Source organism: Prionailurus viverrinus, chromosome F2, assembly GCF_022837055.1.
Source record: "Prionailurus viverrinus isolate Anna chromosome F2, UM_Priviv_1.0, whole genome shotgun sequence".
NCBI lineage: Eukaryota > Metazoa > Chordata > Mammalia > Carnivora > Felidae > Prionailurus > Prionailurus viverrinus.
The window spans coordinates 73846430-73869540 of record NC_062578.1 but is presented as its reverse complement, the minus strand read 5'-3'; the positions used below and the strand labels follow the sequence as shown (position 1 = coordinate 73869540).

The window sequence follows — 23111 nt, the reverse complement described above, 5'->3', positions numbered from 1 at the left end:
ACAGCAGCCCCAGGCAAACTAACACAACACCCACTGCTAAATGCAAGGTCCGTGAGACACAAATTCTGGTTTCAAGGATATAGTGCAAAGAGTAGAAAACCTGAAGACCTAACCAAATGACTATGGGGCCTAATCTACCCCAGGATCCCTGCTCTTATTCCTTATCTGCCAGTCTGATTCTTTCAAAATGCATTTAACAAATATGTGAATATCTACTATATTCCTGATTTTATCTTCCTTAATGTTCACAAGAACCCTATTATGAATCATCAACATTTACAGGTTACAAATAGGGGATCACAAAAGTAAGAGTCCAGGGCGCCTAGGTGGCTCAGTGAATTAAGCGTCCGACTTCGGCTCAGGTCATGATCTCATGGTTTGTGGGTTTGAGCCCCATGTTGGGATCTGTGATGACAGCTCAGAGCCTGGAGCCTGCTTCGGATTCTGTGTCTCCCCTCTCTCTCTGCCCCTCCCCTGCTTGTGCTCAGTCTCTCTTGGTCTTTCAAAAATAAACAGAAAGAAAGAAAAAAGAGGAAGAGAGCAAGCAAGAAAGAAAGATTAATCCAAGGTCACACAGCTAGAACTGCTGGATCCATTTAAGAGCCTGTGCTCTTAACAGTTTATGCACCGCACCGTCTTCCTGAAATGGCTTAAAAAAAGAAAAAAAAAACTGAACCGTTTAGTTCAGAGACTGAAGTAACACAGTCAAAATATTATGCAGCTGCCAAGACTATACTATTGTTACCATGGTACAAAAACCAAGTCAGATGGCAGAGAATGGAGAAGTGACACCCAGCCTGAGAATGTGTCGTATTACAAAACATTCCACTTCTAGAAATTCTCTTCTTTTCCTACTTATACGTTATTCTGAGCTCTAAAATGTCCCTAAGAAGCAGCTCTTTCTGCTCATGGGTCCTTTCCCCGTGCTATAATAAAAACAAACAAACAATAAAAGGAAATAAAATGCCCTTAAGAATATAAGAATATGTAGGGGGAAAGAAGGAGATGCTTTTGTTACACTTTTAGAGCGCCTCCACAAAAAGTCACTGCTAAATTTCCAGCACACCAGAGACTAAGCAAGAGCTGCATGGAGGACTCAACTACTGAGAAAAGGCGGGGAGAACCCCAGGACTTCACAAACAGCCAAACGATGACCACTGCCCGGGATTCCTTAAAAGGCTTTCCTATTCACTGTGCACTTGAGTTTCCGCTTGTAACAACACCGCACTCTGGCACAAGTGTCCCCAAATCAATAAGGAAAATAATGGAAACGATGCCGTGCAACCTTTCCCCAAATCCTAGCAGCAAACCCGTACTTTAAGCAATATCCGGTTTTGAAGCCAGAGCCCCCACTACTTTGTAACGATAACATGGGAATCCTTTGCTTTAGAGACAGAGCAGGCAGAGAAGAAAGTACAGTGATTTCTCCCCTCGGTAACTATGACTATATTGTGATTATGGTAATCTGATACTGGATGATTTCAGAGTTTTAAACTTAAAGGTATACTATGCAAGTTTAAAAACGCACAGATAAAAATATCTTCTTTACAATGAGGAGATTAAAAAGAACTGGAATTTCAGACCTTTCATTTTAGCAAGTCTCCTAGTATTTATCAAAATGTGAGTCCTACTGAAACAAAATCTGGAGGGGAAAAAAAGTGGGGCATCTGGAAATTCAGGTTTATAATCACTGCTCAGGTAATTCCCAGGGTTTTTGGTTTATATAAAGATCCAGTCTTTCTATACACTTAAAACAGGTCAACTTTACGGGATGCAAATTATATCTCAATAAAGGTGTTTTTAAAAATCAATTACTTCCCTCATTAGACCTATTGTGATCTTAACATGTCATCTGTAACACTAAGGTCATGGTTTAAAACCCTACTGCTACCCTACTATACAAAACGAAAACACGGATAACGAAAAGTGATAGGAGTGATGGTTTTTGAACTTTTTAAAGTAAGCTCTTTTCCAAAAAGCACCAACAAATACCATTTCTACTTTTAAAAACTAAGGCACTATAGTCTAGAAAAATAAACCCTTCAATCAAAACATAATAATTTGTCACTCTTAAGAGCAAAAAGAATCTACCAGAGACAATGACTGAAACTTTTTTCAGTTTAACTAGGTTGATATGCATTATTTTTAATTAAAACCCTCTGAATATTTCACAAGGAGGATATAAGTTATATCAAGCAAAATTCAAATCAGCTTTAAAATCCCACAACTACTTAAATTTTAACAAATTCCTATTTCCCCATTAGTCATAGAGTAACAAAAGTGTTAAATCTGCTGGGGATGTTTGTAACTTCCACAATTACAAATACATCTAATATACCAACAGCCCTGAGTCTTATAAGTTTCACAACACCCACAGCATCTATGCCATATGTTAAAGATTTTCATCTGAATTGAGATGTTTACATTTTCTGATTAAACAGTAAAGGAAAAGACGGGTAGTGCCGTTAATTATGTACCTAAACAGAATGCATACTGTAAGTTATTTTTTATCCCAAGTTTAAAGAGAGCAAAATATACCACAGACTTGTTGATAAGCCTTGCTAATAAGCAAAAAGCTGAATAAAAAAATATTAAGCTCCTAACTTAAACCTCCAAGTTTCAGTGTTTGATATAGTCTCCCCAAACTTCTAACTAAAGCAGAGACTCTAAACATTTTGTATTCACTCCAATCATGAGATTTTAGTAACACAAAGTCAAAAGCCTAAGACTTCTTTTAATTTATCACACACACATTATCATCACAGTCAGCACATACAATTGATTTTTAGTTAATCAAACTGCTAAGAGGGCAATCTAATCTTTTCTCATATTTTTTTAGTGAATCATAAAGTAAAATCTGATGCCCCCGTAAGACTTCCAAGGCTTACTAAATTTTCGATTTCAAAAGTAAGACATTATGGGCGCCTGGGTGGCTCAGTGGGGTTGAGCATCAGACTCGGGCTCTGCATCGGGCTCCCTGCTGTCAGCACAGTGCCAGCTTTGGCTCCTCTGTCCCCCTCTCTCTCTGCTCCTCCCCGACTTGCACGTGCGCTCTCAAAAATAAACATCAAAAAAATTTTTTTAACCAATTTTTTAAAACTTTTTTTAATGCTTATTTATTTTTGAGAGAGAGAGAGTGTGTGTGCGCACAGGGGAGGGGCAGAGAGAGAGGAAGACAGAATCTGAAGCAGGCTGCAGGCTCTGAGGTCAGCAGAGCCTGATGCAGGGCTCGAATCCACAAACTGCAAGATCATGACCTGAGCTAAAGCTGGAGGCTTAACCGACTGAGCCACCCAGGCACCCCCCCCCCAAAAAAAATTTTTTTTAAAACATTATTACTAATGCATGGAAGAAAAAATACCAGCAACTTTCTGCGATGTTGTTATACACCAAGAACCTGTAAATCTGTATATATTTGTACTAGTCACTTTATTACTGCAACTGTTGAAATGTATTTATATTTTTTATATATTTACAAAATACATAAATTATATTTATATATTTTTTATATTTAATTATACTTATACTGGAGAATTTTAAAGAATCAATGGAAAATTATCTTTCATGGAAATACTCAACTTGTTTAGCAAGGCTGAAATACAATGCAATTTTAGGTTAAAAAAAATTAAGGATGGTGGAATCAACTGCCATTCCAACAAAAGCTCAGCAGCCAAACCACATTTAATTATATTCATCCCTTCCTAGTCCTCAGAACCACTGGATACAGAGCTTTTAAAATTGTTCAGCCCTTTAAAACTGTACCCCTATGTTTACAGCAGCATGATTTATAGGAGCCAAATTATGGAAGCAGCCCAAGTGTCCAGGGATAGATGACTGGATAAAGAAGATGTAGTATGTACGTATGAGTACGTACGTGTACACACACACACACACACACACACACACACACACACACACCATGGAGTATTATTTATCCATAAAAAAGGTATCTTGCCATTTGCCATGACATGGCTGGAGCCAGAGAGAATTATGCTCAGCAAAATAAGTCAGAGAAACACAAATACCGTATGATTTCATTCATATGTGGAATTTAAGAAACAAAACAAGTGAGCAAAGGGAAAAAAGAGAGAGGGACAGACCAAGAAACAGATTCCTAAGTAAAGAGAACAAGATGCTGGTCAGAGGGGAGGTGGGTAGGGGGCGGAAGAAATAGGTGATGGGGACTAGGTAGTGCACTTGTCCTGATGAGCACTGGGCGACGTACGGATTTGCTGAATCACTCTCCTGTACGCCTGAGACGAGTACCACACTGCATGCTAACTACACAAGAGTTAAAATTCTTAAAAGCTGTTCAGCCCTTAGCCAGCATGCTGCTGTACCCTATCAAGGCAACAAAAAGAGCAGCAATATTTCTATGCTGCTGAAATAAAGAACAGCGGCTGCAAGGGGTGCTGGGTGGCTCGGTCGGGGTGAGCATCCATCCAACTCCTGATTTCTGCTCATGATCTCAAGGTTGTGGAGTGGAGCCCCGCGTCGGGTTCCACGCAGAGCACGGAGATGCTCGGGATTCTCTTTCTTTTCTCCCTCTGCCCTCTCCCTCACTCACGCTCTCTAAAAGAATGGAGGCTGCTTACTCAGTTACAGTCAGCAAATACACAGAAAACAATGGACGGAGGGAAAAAAGAGCAGCATTAGCTGTGTAAGGGGAGAAAATCGTGTGGAGAACTTAAAGAGCTAGTGGAGGTTCTCAGGGGACAGTTCAAGTGCAGACACCTCTCACATCTGAGAGAGAAAGCAGTTCATCGGCAAGTCTACGTGAGCACCGGACCTGCCGCCAGCAAAGCATTCGGTTCTTTCATGCACACACATAATAATGAGACTCCAAAAAAGACAACAAGAGACAAGTTACTAACAATTCAGTTCTACATGAAAATTTTTCTATTACATATGTGGAGCTGCCTTCATTTCTCCTTGCAAACTGCACAATTAAGCATGTTTATGCAGGAATCATAGAACAGTTCACGTCCTCTCCACCTAGAATGACGATCCCTTCCCCCAGCCAGAAAGCAGTGACAAGACAGTTAAGGACTTAAGGACAGGACGGTACATACCATGGTTTCGATACACAATCGTCTTTCGATCCCTAAGCTTTAAATTAAGATTTCTTTCCTAGCACTTCACAAGCTGTCGTAGCATCAGATCAAACAGTAAGACACTTTTCCCCCCTTTTCTTGCTATATTGGAATGTTTCAGGTGCTACTATAAATAAATGGACCTTCATCTGAGTCTCACACAGCTCTTGTCATGCACTGGTCGCAGCGGTATTTGATTTACGCGCCACCTGCTCCCTCTTTGGTCCCTCTGCCTATTTAAGCCTTAAGTGGACACATTCCTCAAGGATCTGCCCTGAGCCTCTTTACTCTCTTTACAGCCTATCCTTCAGTAATCTCACCCACTACAAATGCGCTCTGAATGTCCTCTCAGGCATCACACACTTATCACAGCCTAAAACGGACTCAGGTTCCATCCTAATTTCCCCAATTGCTCTTTCTCCAGAAAGTTCCTACATGACTTTCAGTCCACCCCAGTGATCAAGCATGAACCAGAGCAGTTCACCCCAGTGATCAAGCATGAAACTCTGGAGGAATTCTGACTCCTCCTTCTCCCTCAACCCCTCATCCAATCAATTCTATCAACTGTACTTCCCCAGCAGTATACAGACTGGTCCACTGCAATCTGCCTCACTACCATCATCCAAGTTCAAAGCCCATCGCTCAGGCTACTGTACTTTAATAACCTCTAACAGTTCTCCCTCCAACCTTGCTTATGTGTTTCCATAGCAATCTGTGTTTCTCTTAGTAATTTGAGCTACTCTGCAAACATACACGGAATGTGTATCACGGGCCAAGCACTACATCAAAAGCTACATACAGTGGTGAAGGAAACAGGTACAGGTGCTCGTAAAGCTCCCTGCCCGGTCAGCGTAATTACGTGCTCTGGACTTGTCTTCCCCACGAGACTAAGCTTCATGAGAGCAGGCATGACATCCATGATGACGCCCATTGTGCCCAGTATGAGCATACTGCTGTACCCTCAGTGTCTATGAAAACTGACTCGTAGCAGGGATTGAATAAATGTGTTGATTAAAAGACAAAATTACCAAATACGCGCGCACACACACGCACACACCTTCAAGTCTTCGCTTTCCCCAGTACCAATGACTTACTTCAACTGGCTTCTAGTTATTTCCCCCCCATGACTCACCTCAAACACCTTCCCCAAATCCATGCTTCTCCTATCACTCCTCGGGCTTCTGACGGCACCCTGCACTCACCTCCCCTTGCAGTCTCTTCTCTAGACTCCACAGCACCATTTTAGGGTGCTTACCGCATCCTTTGTGCTACAGCCATCTACACAAGGTTCTATTAACTCCTTAAAGCTAGAGACTGCTTTATTCATCTCTATATTCCCCACCCAGTAGGGCCCTGCCAACGTAGGCACTAAAATAATTTGCTGAATGAATGAATCCCTAAGAGAAATCCAAAGGAAAACGAGAAAACCGAAAGAGAACATTCGTGACTCCAATAACACACTGACAGCACCTATGACTGTGTGACTGAAACGACTACAAGGAGAAAGCAGACAGTTCCACTCCTGGAGGTCATCAGAGCAAAAGAGGTGAGACGGCATCAGGTCGATGGCTTTGGTTTCTGCCTCTCAGTTCCTAAGCTTTTTTTTTTTTTTTTTTTTTAAATATTTATTCATTTTTGAGAGAGAGGAACACAGAACACGAGCAGGAGCGGGGCAGAGAGAGGATGATGCAGAATCCAAAGCAGGCTCCAGGCTCAGAGGTGTCAGCACAGAGCCCAACGCAGGCTCCAACGCACGGATCGCGAGATCATGATCTGAGCCAAAGTCGGAGGCTTAACCGACTGAGCCACAGGCGCCCCTCAGTTCCTAAGCTTTTAATTCTAAAACATCTTATGTTTTTGTCTGAGAGCATAGTCTACTAAGATTATAAATTTTAAATTTTTAAAAAGCAGCCAACATTATTTCCCTACAGAAATCGAATGCAGAATCCCACAATAAAAAGCTACTCCAGCTGTGGCTGCGTCAGGTAGAGAAGCCCACCTGCTCGCTCAACAGTCCCTATTATACATTCATGGAAGACACTTTGAAAATTTTGGCTCTAAAGGTAGCTCAAGCTTCCCTTGTGCAAGCCTCCGATGTGGATCAGTAACATGGATTCTTAGGAACCAACAAGGAGAATCTGTGCCAGGGAACGGAGCTTTTGTAAAGGTAACAGAAACAGAACTGAACCGAAGCAAACGTACATCACTCTCTTCCTGCCCCTGAATTGTTCCATTTCACGCACCTGGTGCAGTAAGACAAACCTGGAGAGCCTCCCAAAGATGCTCCCATCCTCAGAAGACCAAGCAAAGAACCAGGACGGAACCAAGAGAAAAGGTGAACCAAGGAGTGGACAAGTCATGTAAGCTGTTTCTAATCAGGGCTGTGAACTGCAGAAGAAAGTGGACCTCTGACGTTCGCACAGTACAGCCCAGCTATGAGAACAAGAGAAGGCCACAGGGGCTCAGACCCCAAATCCCAGCCACTACCCATCTGCCTGGAGTGCTCTCTTGTCTGCAGAAGCCCTCCTGGAACCTCAGACAGCAAATGGTAATAATCCAAGAAGCACCTACCTTGCCCTTACACATACTGATTCTAATAACACGTTCACGAGGTATTTCTACCTCTAAAGCACAATTACGTAAGTTCTACTGCATCTAAGTATCCCTGACAGGTAGTATCATTTTCCACTTATCAGGTCAAACAGCTAGTAAAAATACTTATAACTAAGTTCATAAGTCCACTTGGGTCATATTCATAAATGGGCCGCTCCTTTCAACTTCCAGGCCAGTCCTTCAGCCTGACACAGTACCTTCCACAAAGTTTATAAAGTCCCAGGAATTGACAATGGCAGACTTGAACACCTTGTACTTCATTTTCTCTGCCCAGCAGGAGTGAGATCCATTTAAAGTTAAGTGCATCCACAGCACAGAGAACTCTGTAGCAAATTGCCAAGACAGCTGTTCAGAAAGTCAATTAAATAGCAGGGGTGTGAAGAACACTTAGCATTACCCAGAAAACTCCGGCAGCAGGAATACCCTGGAGTTCAGCTAGTGAAAAGAAAAAGGTACAGCTGAATAACCCACCAGGTAAGAATAAAAACAAGCTAAATAAATAAATTAATAAAAAGCATTTAGGAGGACAGAGGTCTTTTTGAAGACTGCAGAGCAAAAATTTAATGCCTAATTTTAGAACACAGCAAACTCTCAATTCGGAGGTACGATGAAAAAAATCTGAGTAGTGACTCCTTCTGTAATAAAAAGAGAATCATGCTATCTAATAATCCCTGAAGTTAAAGAGCGGTAAATAAATATACAGATGGAAGAATATGACAGCCTACATGGAAAGAGGAAAAGTAACAGTAGCTCCTGTGTGCTTTAGAGCATATGCAAGAACAAGCTCATTTCAAGAACTGCAGGAAGCCGGCAAATACAAATGAGAGAATTTTGACAGGTTTGACATCTTAATCATAGGAGGAATTGCCAGCGTTCATTTTACGATCATACTTCCCTAGAACTGTATTCATTCTAGAACACACAATCATTCCCCGCCCCCACTCAAAAAGACCCTGCAAACTCCTAATAAATTGAACCCACACATAATGACTCATCTTAACCTTTCAGGTTTTCATGATTGAAACCACCACTTAATAAATCAGATTTCTTCCTCCTTTCAGACTAAATTACCAATGATTAAAAAAAAAAAAAAGCCCCATCATTTTACTTCCTATTTAAGAACATTATCCACCAACCACTGTTCAAAGTAATTCCCAGCATTTTACATCTCCCAGCATAGGACAGCAATTGTAGTCAGACAACAAAGGCAGTGTTCTCCTAAGCCAGATATATATACAACCAACACTATTTGATCAATCAATCAAAATCCTCTTCCGTGGACTAAGGCAAAAGCCAGTTCAGGGCAGTATTTTAATGTTTCATTTCAGTTTTGTGAAAAAAATTTAAATTTTTTTTAAAAATTACGTTAAAGCTGTAAAGAGCCTTAAGCACCTTCTTCTGATTGTAGACTATATGCTAACTACATAGAAAATCTGAAAAACACGAATTACAAAGAAAATAAAAATAATTCATAACCTCAGCACATTCAAAAGTATCATTTTTAATGGTTGCATTAACGTTCCTCATTCAATTTCACTTCCTCATTATTGGCTACAGAAGTTTCTGTGTTTTCACCATCTTATAGATATTACTGCGATAAACATCTCAGTGCAGAAACCTTGGTACCGTCTGTTTTCAGTAATTTCTCAGGGATAGATTCCCAAAAGTGAAATTACTGGGTCAATGAACAGAAGTATTAGAGCACTTGATAAAATATTGCAGATTACTTTCCCAAAAAATCTGTACCAATTTAAACTTCTACCTTTTGTACTGTACCTCACCACCTTTGCCTGTTATTATTAAAAAGTCTTGGGGAATCTGACAATCCGAAAATGATTCCAGCTTTTAATTTGCATTTCCTTATTAATGAAATGTAATCATTTCCCCCAAAATCTTTATCAATGTTTGTACGTAGACTTTTATAAGCATAGGTGTATGCTTTAACCACACAGAATTGGTGTCCTCCTTGGTTTAGAAAAAAACTGCAAATATCGAATTTTTTATGTTTCACATTAGCTTTAAATCCTTTACATCTTTAGCCACAGATTTTTGTAATACTTCCATCGTGTATCCTTCTATCCCATATGAAGGCAGTATGAAGGGTATGTAGCTGTGAACACCCCTCCAGGATTCAGATGACCCAGGTTCTGGCAGCACCCCATTACCCAGCTGACTGGCACACTTAACCTACTTGGTTTAACCTTCCTCTTAATGATTGCACTAAATGTTCTTTTTAGCTGTAAAATTCAATTCAATTTCATTTTTCCCTCTCCGGTGATCCTACGGTTCCTAAATGAACTCTCTTTATACATGCTGAATTTAGAAAAGCCTTTGTGAATATTCATCTACATTATAAGAAAAGGTTTCAGTCGGCTAGCTGAGAGGTAAGAAAAAATTATAAGAAGCATGTAAAATAGGGGGCAATAAAGTAGAAGAAAAAAGTACTTAGAATATACACAAACATATACAAATATAAAACATATACAAGTACATAAAGTACATATAAAATATATAAACATTTTTTTAATTTAAAAAATAAAAATTAGAACCAACAATTCTAAGTCTTTACAAAATAATGACATGGGGGCATCTGAGTGGCTCAATCAGTTAAGCATCAGACTCTTTGATTTCGGCTCAGGTCATGATCTGAGATCACCCCCAGTCGGACTCTGTGCTGGGCGCGAAGCCTGCTTAAGATTCCGTCTCTCTCCCTCTCTCCGCCTCTCTCCCCCACCTGCGTCCTTACACACACGAGCGCACACACTCTCTCTCAAAAACAAACAAATAAAATTAAAAACGGCATGATATATTTGGCAAACGATGATATTCTTCTACAACCTGAATTACAAAGCTTTGGTCGAAGAACAACTGCCATTCTGGTGATCTCCATTTTTGCAGGGGACACATCTCAGTATGCTTTTGAATCTCTTGAAACTATGCAAAAGTTTACATGAAAATCTGCTTTCATCAGATTCTCAACAGGGTTTGTTTTGCAAAAATATTGAAGCAGCCCTAACCTAGACAAACAGCTCACATCTTATCTACTGGTCGACACTTTCCTCCTTAAAGTGGGGGGAGCCATACTGGGATTTTCTGTGCCCTCTTCTCCATTTCTGAGAATGCCAGGAACCTGTTTCCTTCAACATCAATAACACCTTCTACTAACACTATTGGATAAGGAGGTACTCGTTGTCTACACAGGGGCTCCTCCAAAGGAGTTTAAAGTGGAGTTTGTAACAGAACTAGTTCATACAGAAAGACTGTCTGATTCATAAGTACAATAAAAATACCTACACAGTGATTCCTTCTTTAGTAAAAATTGGAATCATGTTACCTAATAATACCTAAAGGAAGGTGGACAGCAGTAAATAGATATGCAAAGGGAGGATATGACAGACTACATGAAATCAGGTCTGTCCACTGCAATCCATCCCATGCCTACAGAAGGCTGTTGATGACAACTGGATCATTCCATACCAAAGCAGAGCTATGTAATGGGTAATATGTAGCTTTCTCCTAAGATAGTACCTTCATTGGACTCAGGAAAAAAAGGGCCTCTGCCTCCCAAAACCATGGACTTTTTTTCGTTTAGAGGGATTTGTGGGCTAGCGAGCGGAGAGGCAATATTAGAAATCACTGCCTAGAAAACCAGAGAAAGATGCACTTGCTGGTTCAAGTTGCTCACTCCAGATCACCCACCGTGGCAGATAAGTTCTCCAGAAAGCTGGGCTTACTCCGCCCACCTACCCCTGTATCCACATGGTATAGCTCTGGAAGGTACTTAGAACTGTGTGGAAATCTTGAGATGGAAAAGCAAGGTATGGGCAAAGGGGAACCTGCCTAGGTTCCCCAAAGTTGCCCGACAAGGTCAAGGGTCTTTCCTGACCCTGACTCTGACCTGACCTTACAGCTCACCTCTGACTAGATCAGACTGCAGGTTCCTTTGGGCCTTCAGGTTGAGAAGGCAATGTCTACAGGGACCCTGGATAGGAGAGCAGGCTGGGCTGCAGGAAGAGCCTGATCTATAACATTTAAATATTTAAATCAGTGGTTCTCAACCCAGGGACAATGATGACTCCCCCAGGGGACATTTGGCAACGTCTGGATACAGATTTGACTGCCACAACTTTGGGGAACAGGGAGATTTACTACTAGCCTCCAGTGGGTAAAGGCCAAGTTGCTGCTAAACCCCACAAAGCACACAGCAGCCCTCACCTCCCAAACAAAACATTCATTATCCAGTCCAAGACATCAACAGAGCAAAGTTTGAGAAATCCTGATTAAGACTACAATTTTCAAGCTTCCATCTGTATTCTTAGCCTGACAAATGTTAGAGGCAGGCCTGCTAAGAACCTAATCATGAATTATAGAACTCTCATAACACTGTTTTAATGGGAAAAGGTTTAGTTCAGCTTTTGGTATCCAAAGAATAACTTCTGTGACTCCAGTTAAGATTCACTGATTCAACGTTTACCAAGCACCTGTTATGTAACTAAGCACAGTGCTGAGCAAAAGTAATGGTGAAACTGATAGTATCTGGTAGACCCAACTCCTGCCTGGCTCAGAACAGTGTAGGACGAAAAAAAGCTAGGACTCTGAAGCCAGACCCACCTAGTTCCAATCCCAGCTCTACCATTCACTGTAATCAGGCAAACTGCTTAACTCTTCCTGGACTTCAATCTCTCCATTTCCATAATATGTCAATCAGGGCTTCCCACAAAGTAGAAAATAATGAAATAAGGCATTTCCCATAAAGCACAAAGTATACTGCCTGGCACACAACAACATTCAATAATTAATTCTCTATTACTAACAGCAAGTTTTAAGTTTCTATAAAGTAATCAGTCTATTGGAAATGGCCAGTATGCCTATAAAGAGGACAGTCAGTGACTGTGACCGCATGAACACAATTTTGGTCAAGTTCATTCATGGCATACAAGATCCTTCAAGTTCTGGCTCCTATCTCTTCCAGCCTCACCTCCCACCATCTACACCCTCTTCGATGTCCCATGCCCCATGAGTGGGGACAGACTGAAAGATGAGATCTAGTAGTCACCAGTCTCAGGCCAAAGGTCACTGTGAGAAAGAAAATTCTTCAGTTGGGACTCTGGCAGTACACACAGGTGCTGGGTGGAAGGGGGAGGAGAGGTGCACAGAACCAATGAACACAAAGAGCTCACAAGCCAGGAATACGTCATTTGCTGGTAATGCATTTCCAAATGGAACCTCTCCACCCAGCATGCATCTTTCGCTTCACAATTCATCAGTACTTTGCACCTCTTTCATAAGAACAGACTGAAAAATAAGTCAAATATAATCAGCCTCATGGGTGGGGAAAAAAACAAACATGAAGTGACCACATTACCACAGCTTAACAAATCTGACCAGGTATCAATGCCAACATCTAAATGAGAAAAGAAAGCATTAACCACAAATTACTGAAAGTATAGTTTGTAGCAAACAATGGTTCCGAGTTTCAGTTCCCCTTAACCAACATACAATAATGTTACATAGATTATAAAAGAGCACGTTTTACTGAACCAGTTTCGAGGCAACTGTCAGCTCCGGAACCCCTTTCACATAAGCAGTTTTACTAAAACGGGAAGGCTGTGCCTACAGAACCAAGTATCCTCTGAATACACCGGTGAAACCCTCAGCCTTCTTTGCCCGGAGTCCTGCGGCAAGACAGAAGCAAAGGCAAAAATGTCAAATTTTCTTAGAAGTTTACATGCCTGACTTAAGTTTTGGCTAAACTCACTTTTATCTTCATGTAATCGCAGGGAATAAAGGGGGGAGGGAGGGTAAACTACTATCAACGTGGTGCTAAACACCAAAACTAAACCTCATCTACACTCCTCGCGGTGAAGGATTCTAGGGACTGGATGTATGTGTGCTGGAGCCCTGGCTCTGTTCCAGGTGTGACCTTAGCCACGTCACTGAGGCTCGTGGGGGTCTCAGTCTCCTGAAACGAAAAAGAAAATAAAATGGCTGGATTAAGCTGTAACATCGCTTCCACTCCAATTCCGACTCAGGGTCTGACAATCTTTAAGATCAAAATGTTTCTTCACGGTCCTTCAAAGGAGAAGCTGAAATAAAGGCCTTTAGAGACATGATGTATCAAATTGTAGGCTTGTAGGTTTGAAAAGACCATTTAGTGAAACATTCTTAAAATCTGTGCTTAGTGATTACTGCAAACGACTGGCTGAATATAGTGACATAACCACAGAATTATTCCTGTCGCGGCAGCTTCCTGTCAGGCATCCTTCCAGGTAGCTGCTTTCTGCAAAAGAGTTGCCGGCTCTCCAAAATAATTCCAACGAAGCTACTAGTTAACATTCATGTGATAATGCAATTGCTTAGCCTTCAGGGGTATACCACGCTCCATCAGATTCTGCTTATTAACACCGGTTTCAATGACTGACAGTATCAATATTCCAAATTAGCAACCAAACAGCAATAGGAGAATAATTCGAAGGCTGAGAGCAAGGGTCACTTTCAGAGTTCTAGTCTGAGAGACCCTAGTGTTCATCCCCAAGAGAAAAGCAATACATTCATTCACTAAAGCTTTAAAGGATTAACGGGTCCAGCTTGCAACTGAGCCTCTGAACTCATTTGACATTTAAAAAAGATAAATTAAAAAGTTCAGTTGATTTGGAGAGAGATTCCTTCCTAAAAACATCCCCAAAGAAAGTGCCTATGTTGACATTTATTCTCCACGCAGGATTTCTAAGAAGTACCACGGTCCACTGAACTATCCCAGCAATGCTGGTGGTTCTGGCCACAAAGAGGGACAAAAGGCAACGTGAACTCAACCACCTCACCTGAGTCCTGCCAGCTGGTACTAGGTGTTTACGCACTCACAGAAACTGTACCACAACAAATACGACCAACGATAATGAGAGATAACTCAAACATTTCACTAGCCTTCCAATCCGGCCATAAAATCCGCATCGCTAACTATGCAAATACGCCATGGTTCATCCTTGCCTCATTTTGCATTGTAAATCATATATTTTAAAAGACACAAGTTTCCTGGGGCACCTGAATGGCTCAATCAGTTGAGCATCCAACTCTGGGTTTTGGCTCAGGTCATGATCTCCTGGTCCTGAGATTGAGTCCTGCATGGATCTTTGCTTGTGATCCTCTCTCTTCCTCTCTGCCCTTCCCCCCGACTCGTGTGTGCAAACACAGGCACCCTCTCTCAAAATAAACATTTGGGGAAAAAAAAAAAAAGAGAGACAAGTTTTCTGAATCCTCTCCATGAGGCTAGATAATCTTAGCACTAAAAATTTAATTTCACAGCATAACTTATATTGCCATTTTACCAATAAATTCCACTTGAAGCCTTAACTTTCAAAGGTAGGTGTTTACACCGCCTCTCCCTTTTCCTTTCTCAAAGTAAGATTAGCACAATGCTCATCTCAAATATTCCTGGATAACAAGAACATACATTCAGAAATCATAAACAATATAAAATAACAATAATGATGATGATGACATTCCTCCAGTCTAGAGGAATACAATTAAAACATAAGTTGACATACTTAAGGAACACAAACTTCAAGACCATGAGTTAAGGACACACATTACTGTGCTCAGAACACAAAATCCACCTTACCCACATAAATAGGGCGAGTTAAAAGTAATCGTTCCATCAAGATCATTTAAAGATTTGCCACAGCATCACATAAACCTTTTTCAATATCCGGAAAAAAAATTCCTCTTTACCCGCCAGTAAACAAAACATGCATTTGAGGCTGACCTGGAAATCCAGTGTCCCTTATGTCTACCAAAATAAGGACAGTTAGGAGTTATGGATTCTAAAAAATGTGAGCTAACTGGAAGCGTATTTTCAAGTGTTTACAGATTTTACAATATGAAACGCTTACTCAAAAGAGCCCTAATTGAAAACAGTTTCAAATCAATCATCTTCATGCTTCCTCTCCGTGCAAAACTAGGGAATTTCCTTAGTTTGCACAGACACATATGGGCCACTAGGTTTCAAGTCACAATGCAATTCTCCGGGTCGTTTTAAAATGGGTCATTAGTAATACTGTCCTACCCCGTCTGTCCAAAATGTCCCCAACACGCAATGTTTTTCAAACTTCAGAGTCCCTCAGTAACACTTATTAGGCCACTTATTAAACACGCAGATTCCGGGGCCCGAGCTGCGGGGTCAAAGTGCCTTGGGAAGAACCCCAAACAGCGCTTGTAATCAGCAGCCAAGTGAATCGGAAGCAGGTGGTCCAACAGCCACACTTTGGGGCACAGAAGCCTAACAAGTTCCCAAAAGAGCACCTACTTCAGCCACCTCGGCGAGTTACCAACGGGGAGAAATTCAAGCTGCTGGGACTTCGCGAGCCTGGAGGAGGGGCTCTGGGCCGGGCCGGACCCCCCAAGGAACCCCGCGTCCCACCAGGCGACGCCTGCCCCCCCACCCCCCGAGGAAGTCAGCAGGCGACGGCGCAGCGACCGCGGTGACTTCCAGCATTTCCATAAAGTCTTACGGAGCTGGGGACAGAGCCTGGACTTCGAAGTCCCACAGGTCTAGGTTACTCCGGCTCTCCCACTTACTCCCCGGGCATGCTTAACGCTCGGGCCTCAGTTTCCCCGTCCGTGCAACGGACTCACGCCTCCCCGCGGGCAGGCTGAGCCGAAACGAAAGTAACTCGCCGGGCGGCTGGCACTTCCTGGCTCTCCCTGGCTCGCCCCCGTCCGGCCCGGCTTCCCCGCCGCCGCAGCGGACCACCCGGGAGCGCGCGCTGTGCGAGCCACCGCCTCCCAACGCCCCCCGCCCGGCCCGACCCTCGGCCGGCCACTCACGGGTGGGCATGGTGACCCCGAGCCGCGCTCGCCGCCGCACCCAGGCTCAGCGGGGCCGCGCAGGGCGCGCCGACGGCACCATGGCGGGCCGGCGCCGGGCCGCGGAGGCCCCGACCGGGCGCAAGGCGAAGGGCGCACGGAGCGGACGCGGACCCCGCGGCTCACGCAACGAGGCCAGCGACAGCCGCCACCGCCGGCCCAGCCGCGCGCCGGACGCCGCGTTGGGCGTCCCCACGCTCTGACGTCAGCACGCCGCCGCCGCCCCGGCCCCGCCCCCGCCCTACGGTCGAGCCCCGCCCAGGAACGGACCCGAGCGGCCGGGCGCGGGCGGAGGTGGGGGACTTGGAGAGAAAGTGTCGCCTAGAGTAACTTCGAGCTTCGTTTTGTCGTTTGCATGAGTCCTTACTCGCGGTACGTCAGCGATATTTGTTGCACCGCCTTATAATGTCTGTGAGGGTGTGCGTGATTGCATCGAGGGCATGAGTAGACCTTTTTTTTTTTTTTTTTAGCAAACTGTTGAACTTGCAGTGCGTTCTGATTCTCTGAAAGCATGATTTGAGACGCACTGAGGTCGTTCGGGGTGATGGCTGAGCACTTTTTTTGAGAGGACAGAAAATGTAATTTCCTCTTGCTCCTACTCGTGACTTTCAGAGACATTATAAGCCTCAGGAGGCATTATATGCCACTTGGCTGAGCCACTTTTCTTGACTCTTGAGTGCCATCAGTAATCGTTGTGTCTAATAGTCACCAAACTGAGCGAACACCTGGAGCCTAGAACATTCGGCACAGCACGTAGACTTTGCTAGGCCCCGTGGGCAGTGGACCGTATGCATGGAGAAATAGAAGCAAGCCACAGAGGTCTAAAACATTCTCAAAGAGGTTCAGGATTTTTTGATGCCTGATTCACTTGGGAACCTGTCAAAAAGCAGATTCGTAGGTCTTGAACTAAATCCACTGAATGACACGTTTCAAATAAGTATTTAAATTTGAGAAACTTCTTCTTTGAAAGCAGTGCCAGCGTTCTAAGGTTAAGAAATGATACTGTGCAGGGGGGGGCTGGGTGGCTCAGTGGGTCGTGCATGGGACTTCAGAGCAGGTCATGATGTCAGGGTTTGTGAGTTCGAGCCCTGCGTCCAGCTCTGTGCTGACAGTGCAGAGCCTGCTTCGAATCCTCTGTCTCCCTGTGTGTGTCTCTCCCCTCCCACCCCCCCCCCCCCACTGCTTGTGCTCTGTCTCTCTCGCTCCTTTTCAAAAATAAATAAACATAAAAAAGAGCCAGTCACAGAAGCAGATGAGAGGAGATTGTATACAGTGGATATACACCAGACTGTCTCTTGCTAAAGGGTAAATGCCAAACTACCAAGTACTTGGAGGACCCTTCAATACACTGGTGCATATTCTTATCATCTCTAACATCTTTCCTGCTCTCAGTTTTTGCCCTGAGACTTTCACAGTATCTTAACTTGCCTCTCCACGTTCCCCATTGACTCCTAATTAAACTGCCATCAGTGCTTATAGTCCACCACCGGACTAGGCACTTTTCAGAAACCGGCAAAAACCATAGTCCGTATTTCTGTATCCCCTGCCTGGCACACCGTTTGGGGGCTAGGACATTTTAATTTAGTAACTACTTAACGACGTCCATATGTATTCGGTGAATATGGGGGGAGAAAGCAGGTAAAATAGAACTAGTTAATGAACAACCTTGCAAGCTGGAAATTTGTCCTTTAGGAAACCATTCTAGGTTCTCTGTGAGAACAGTGACATTAAATAATCAGAAGCCGGGTTCTGTGGAGTATACACCGTGACATTAACCGTGGAGGGGAGTCCTTAGGACTGACACTGAAGGGAGCATTCGGTGCCTCGTCTTAGTGGTGGCTGTGAAAAAGGAATGAGCTGAATCTTACTGCAGCAGAAAAATCCCTGGGAGTTGTCGGCTACTGGCTTGGGACCAAAAGAGAGGCATCTGTTAGTTATGTAACTCCAAGGCTGGACTAAGGAAACGAATGATACTGGGAGAGCAGTAGACAAGTTGGGAAGGAATGTTGCTTTGGGGAGGGGTGTGAACAGAGGATGTGAGTTTCTCCTTGACACATTAAGCTCCATGTGGCATCTTTGCTTAGTTCTGAAGGCAGTGAATAGTTCTGAAGGCAGCTGGGCATACCAGGCTGAGGCAGGTGGAGGGATCTCAAGGTTGGAGATTTGGGAAGCTTTGGCCCACAGACAGGAGCTAAAGCCAGGAGTCAGAGAAAGCCTGCCGAGGGAGGGTGTGGAGCCAAAGAAAGATAGAAGAGATCCAAAGGGCACAGTGCCCTGTAAGCCGAAGGAGGATATGGTTCCAAAGGACAGACATCTCTGCTTACATTACTCAAAAATGATGCAAATCCCAAAGGCCCTGAGAGAGTCTGGCCCGTAATGAGTTTGGTTCTTTTTTTCTTTCTTTCTTTCTTTTTTTTTAAATCCCCTTGGTCTTTTGGTTTGTATTGTTGCCAGGAATAAAATCAGCAGCCAAAGGATTCGGAGGAAGGACAGCTGAAAGTCAGGAATAATTGCATCATAATTATAGGATCGCATACAACATACATAAGTGTTTTTCTGGTTTACACGTGGGCTTTTGGTAACACGGTTACCATACAGACCCCCGTGCCCTCGCAAATCCTCTGTTTCACCTCCTGCCTTTGCTCCTTTCTGCCCCTTTTTTCTGAGAGGACTGATTCTGCCACCCCCTTCTTTAGACTTGATCTAAGTGTGGTAGCCTCTCCGGGACCACTCCTTCTGTTCCCCTTTGGCAAACACCCTTCCATCCCCTCTGCTAGTGCTCCCCTTTTGAAGCCCAATTTGGGCTGGTAGGAACTGGGCTTTATCCGTCTCTGTCAGTCCCCACACTGCCTAGTGCTTGTACGTGCACATCACGTCTCACTGACACAGAGATGGGCTACTAGATTCCTCTTCCAGAAAGAACGACTGCCTGGTACTGTCAGTTAAAGTGATACTGGGAAGATCATCATTGACATCCCATTGGAACATTAGCTTTTAGCCAAATTGCCCAAAATAGCTGCTTCCAGTTTAGTCCGCTATTTGTTCCAATTTCTAAATCAGGCACAGAGACCATGCACTTTTAATTAGCACATGTTTTAGTGGTCAAAGGTAATTGCCAGCAGATTGGCAGCTTATAGGAATTAACTACAAGCAGGCTTCTTCCAAAAGTTTATTCCCAAAAGGTCATCGTGATGCAGTGTGATGCTCTCATTGCTTCGTTTCCTTTATTGTTTAGTATTTATATCAATGACGTGCCCTTTTTTGTCATTTTGTTCCATTTTATTTCTGTCATTGCTTAATAGTGACTTGGGGCTTTCCAGTTCTTCTGAGGCACAGACGTTAGACTTAGAAAACCTGAGTTTGAATCCTGCCTTCCCCCTTCCCTGACCTTTTGACAATCCATGACCTCCCTGGACTTAATTTTCCTCAATTTCAAAATCAAGAGATGTTCCCTTGTGTTGTAATGTTCTGTGGATCTCCTCAAGGCAATAGTTCTCAGGCTCGACTGAACTTTGGGAATCACCCGGGGGGGGGGGGGGGGGCTTTAAAATAAGCCCCATCCCTGGGTCCTACTCCTGAGATTCTAAAGTAGTTAGTCTGCCGCATGGCCTAGGCCTGGACCTAGATTAAAAGCTCCCGGGTGTTTGTAAACAGCCAGGTTGAGTTCCGTTGCCTTAGGGAAGAATTAAGCAAGATGAGGCTCTAATTCAGAGTCATATACCTCATTGAGCCCTTTCTGATGCCAGTTAAGCTCATGCATTTTGAGATCACTGCCCTCTGAATGCTAGGGTAAATTTCGCACTCATATGCTACCCAAACTAGTTGCAAACATGCATGAAAACAAATCAAAAAGACAAACCTCTAATCCAGAAGGTTATTACCAACCCTTTCTGTGCCAACTAGAACACCGTGCGAGGCACAACCTCCCGATCATCCCATTAGCCGACTATCATGGTCCTCTGTGCATTGTAAAGACATTGCCAATGGATAGGGAGCAAAGTCTGGTGATAATTAAGAGCTCTTGATTAAATCAGCCAAAACAGCTGGAAACCATTCCTTAGAAACACTATCATTTTAAACAATTAGAGGAAAGCATTCTCTTTTATTGTCACTTACCGAAATGCTAGCTAGCTTTAGCATTTAACACAGTGTAGTGGTGCTGTTAAAAGAGAGAAAAAAATTACTCCTTTAAATATGGTGGCACCGTAGGCAGTGAGGTCCTTTCCAAGACCTTTGTGACAACTGGGATCAAATCTTAATCATTGCTGTATCTCCTTTACGTTGAACAGATTAGGTGCTCAGTAAACATTTGAAGGAGAAAAAGAAGACAACACGGAAGGAGTGAAGAGAGAAACCTCAAGGACATAGAGACAAGCAAACAGGTAAATCAGAGTTTTGGAAGAGGCTTTTTGTGGTAGACTGGAAAAAACAGCCTCAATTTCTTCCCCTGGCTGTATGCATTCTCGCAATTGACTTCTCCCAGAAGTACATTCTTTCTCCACTCAATCCGGGCGGGCCTTGCAACTTTGGCCAATGAGACAATGACAAACGTTGGGCAGGCAGAGACATAGAAAATGTGAAGACTGGGCTTCTTTTTGGAGGGGAGGCCCCAGTCATTCCATCCATTCCAGATGAGGCCACCATAAATCAGCCAAACCCACCAGCTCAGCAAAGATTCAAGAATGAGTCTAGCCCAGACCAACATCAGACCACCCCACTGAGACGAGCCGTAATTGTCAACACAGAGGAGCATGAGCTAAATAGGTATGTTAAAGCCACTTATTTTAAGTTTGGGGTGGTTACTTATGCACCCCATAATCACAATTGCTAATCGTCACTACATAATTATCAGTTATTAGTTATAACTATTAGTTGTAACTATTATTAGTTATCACGACAACTGTAGCTAATTAATCCCGTTGTAGAAAAGTCATCGTGGGAGGTATGATTTATCAAGATCTTCATTTGTGCCAAGTAGCGTGCTAAGAACTTTACACGCATTTTCTGACATGATCCTCACAAAAATTGAGTAGATGAGTATCTCCATTGCTTTAATATGTGAAGCTTGGAGAGATTGAGTAGGTATAATGGCCCTGGAATTTGAACTTATGTTCATGGGCCGCCAAGCCCAAACTCCTAACTACAGACAGTCCAAAGAGTCAACCACGGAGCAAATCAGAGGGCCTGGCAGGAGATGGTAGAGATGAACAGAAGGTAACAACAATTAGGGCCTCTCTTCCAGTCTGCTCTGCTGAGGGAACTGTGACGCCCTTCAGAAGAGGAATTATGTTTTCCAACTGTTTCAAAGACTCTTAGGAAAGCCAGTAGGTTTCGTATCAGTTCTCATTTGGGGGAGAAATTGCGATTGTAATTGTAGACGGGTGCCAGGTGGCAAGGGCACCTGGTTCCAGGGGTCCCAAACAGACCAAATTCAGCCGCTCGCCATGGGACGAATGGAGGTGAAACCAGAAAGGAATTTGTGTCAGTGAGGCCCACACCAGGAAGACCGCGGACTAACATCTGTCTCGAAAGACAGTCTCCAAAGTGCCAGAAGTACTTCCAGGTTTATAGGAAGAAAGTGCGGGACACAGGTCAGTGAGTACGTGCAGGTAGGCAGTGAAGGTCAAGTCGATCCGTGTCTTGGGGTCACGTGCAGCCTGGCTGGCTCAGGGCAGTCCTTTTTGTTTGGCTGGGTGGTTTCTGTTCCCATCACAGGATGCTTGGCCCGTAGGGTCTTTTGCCTGAGTTAAGAGATAAGCTGCAAAGAATCAGTGAGGAAGGTTCCAGGTCCAAACAGAAGTAGGCGAAGTCCTCTTTCATGGATCACTGCAGAGTTGTCAGATTTCCTCTTGTGTTTGAGAAGATGGAAATAAACTGTGACAGTTGAATATTGTTTTCAAGTAAGTTAAAATAATTCTTAGGGACACCTGAGTGGCTCAGTCTGCTAAGCCTCTGACTCTTGGTTTTAGCTCAGGTCGGGATCTCGCGGTTTGTGGATGGAGCCCCACGTCAGGCTCTGTGCCGACAGCTCAGGGCCTGCTTGGGACTCTCTCTCCCTCTCTCTCTTTGCCCTTTCCCCCCTGGCATATGCTCTCTTTCTTTCTCTCTCTGTCTCTCTCAAAATAAATAAACTTAAAAACTTAGTTTTAAAAGATTACATCCCATGGGACATGCAATGCTGGTGAAGTTCGTAAAGGAAATCTTTGTCTGTAAACTGTGCTCTCCTAGTCTTTGTGTAGCAGTTGAGAGTGAGAGATAGAGACATCTGCCTCTTGAATTTGTCTCAAATAAGGTAACAGAGTTGCAGTTAGACAAGATCTCCGCTAATCAGACTTACCTTGAGCCTTGAGTGGGGGGAGGGGTAGCTGGAAACAAAGCTAGAACTTTAGGCCTTTGAAGCAGGAACCTGGTGGCAGCCAAACACGGTTTTTTATCCAATGAAATGAAGGTGGGGAGGGGCAGATCTGTTTGGAAATGATGAGAAGAATAAAAGAAAAAAGTTCCCCAAGCAGGTGGCTGAAGCTAGTTGTGGAGGAACACCAG

At 43.5% G+C, this 23111-nt stretch overlaps 1 protein-coding gene and 1 long non-coding RNA gene across 6 annotated transcripts in view; one reads left to right on the top strand and one right to left on the bottom strand.

Annotated features, from left to right (window-relative positions):
* The window catches only part of EFR3A (EFR3 homolog A), a 105408-nt gene extending 88661 nt beyond the window's left edge, over positions 1–16747 (bottom strand). For 2 of the 3 annotated variants that reach the window (XR_007148686.1, XM_047842740.1), the window contains exon 1: positions 16530–16747. Coding sequence is in view for 2 of the 3 variants with exons in the window: in XM_047842740.1 (XP_047698696.1) it covers positions 16530–16539 (10 nt within the window). In the remaining variant the exon portion in view is untranslated. The remainder of the gene's footprint in view (positions 1–16529) is intronic. The other variant, XM_047842738.1, reaches the window with a different exon arrangement.
* Positions 16748–16788: 41 nt separating this feature from the next.
* The window catches only part of LOC125156586 (uncharacterized), a 132785-nt gene continuing 126462 nt past the window's right edge, over positions 16789–23111 (top strand). For all 3 annotated transcript variants that reach the window (XR_007148687.1, XR_007148689.1, XR_007148688.1), the window contains exons 1-2: positions 16789–16940; positions 20858–20950. This is a non-coding gene — a long non-coding RNA (uncharacterized LOC125156586). The remainder of the gene's footprint in view (positions 16941–20857; positions 20951–23111) is intronic.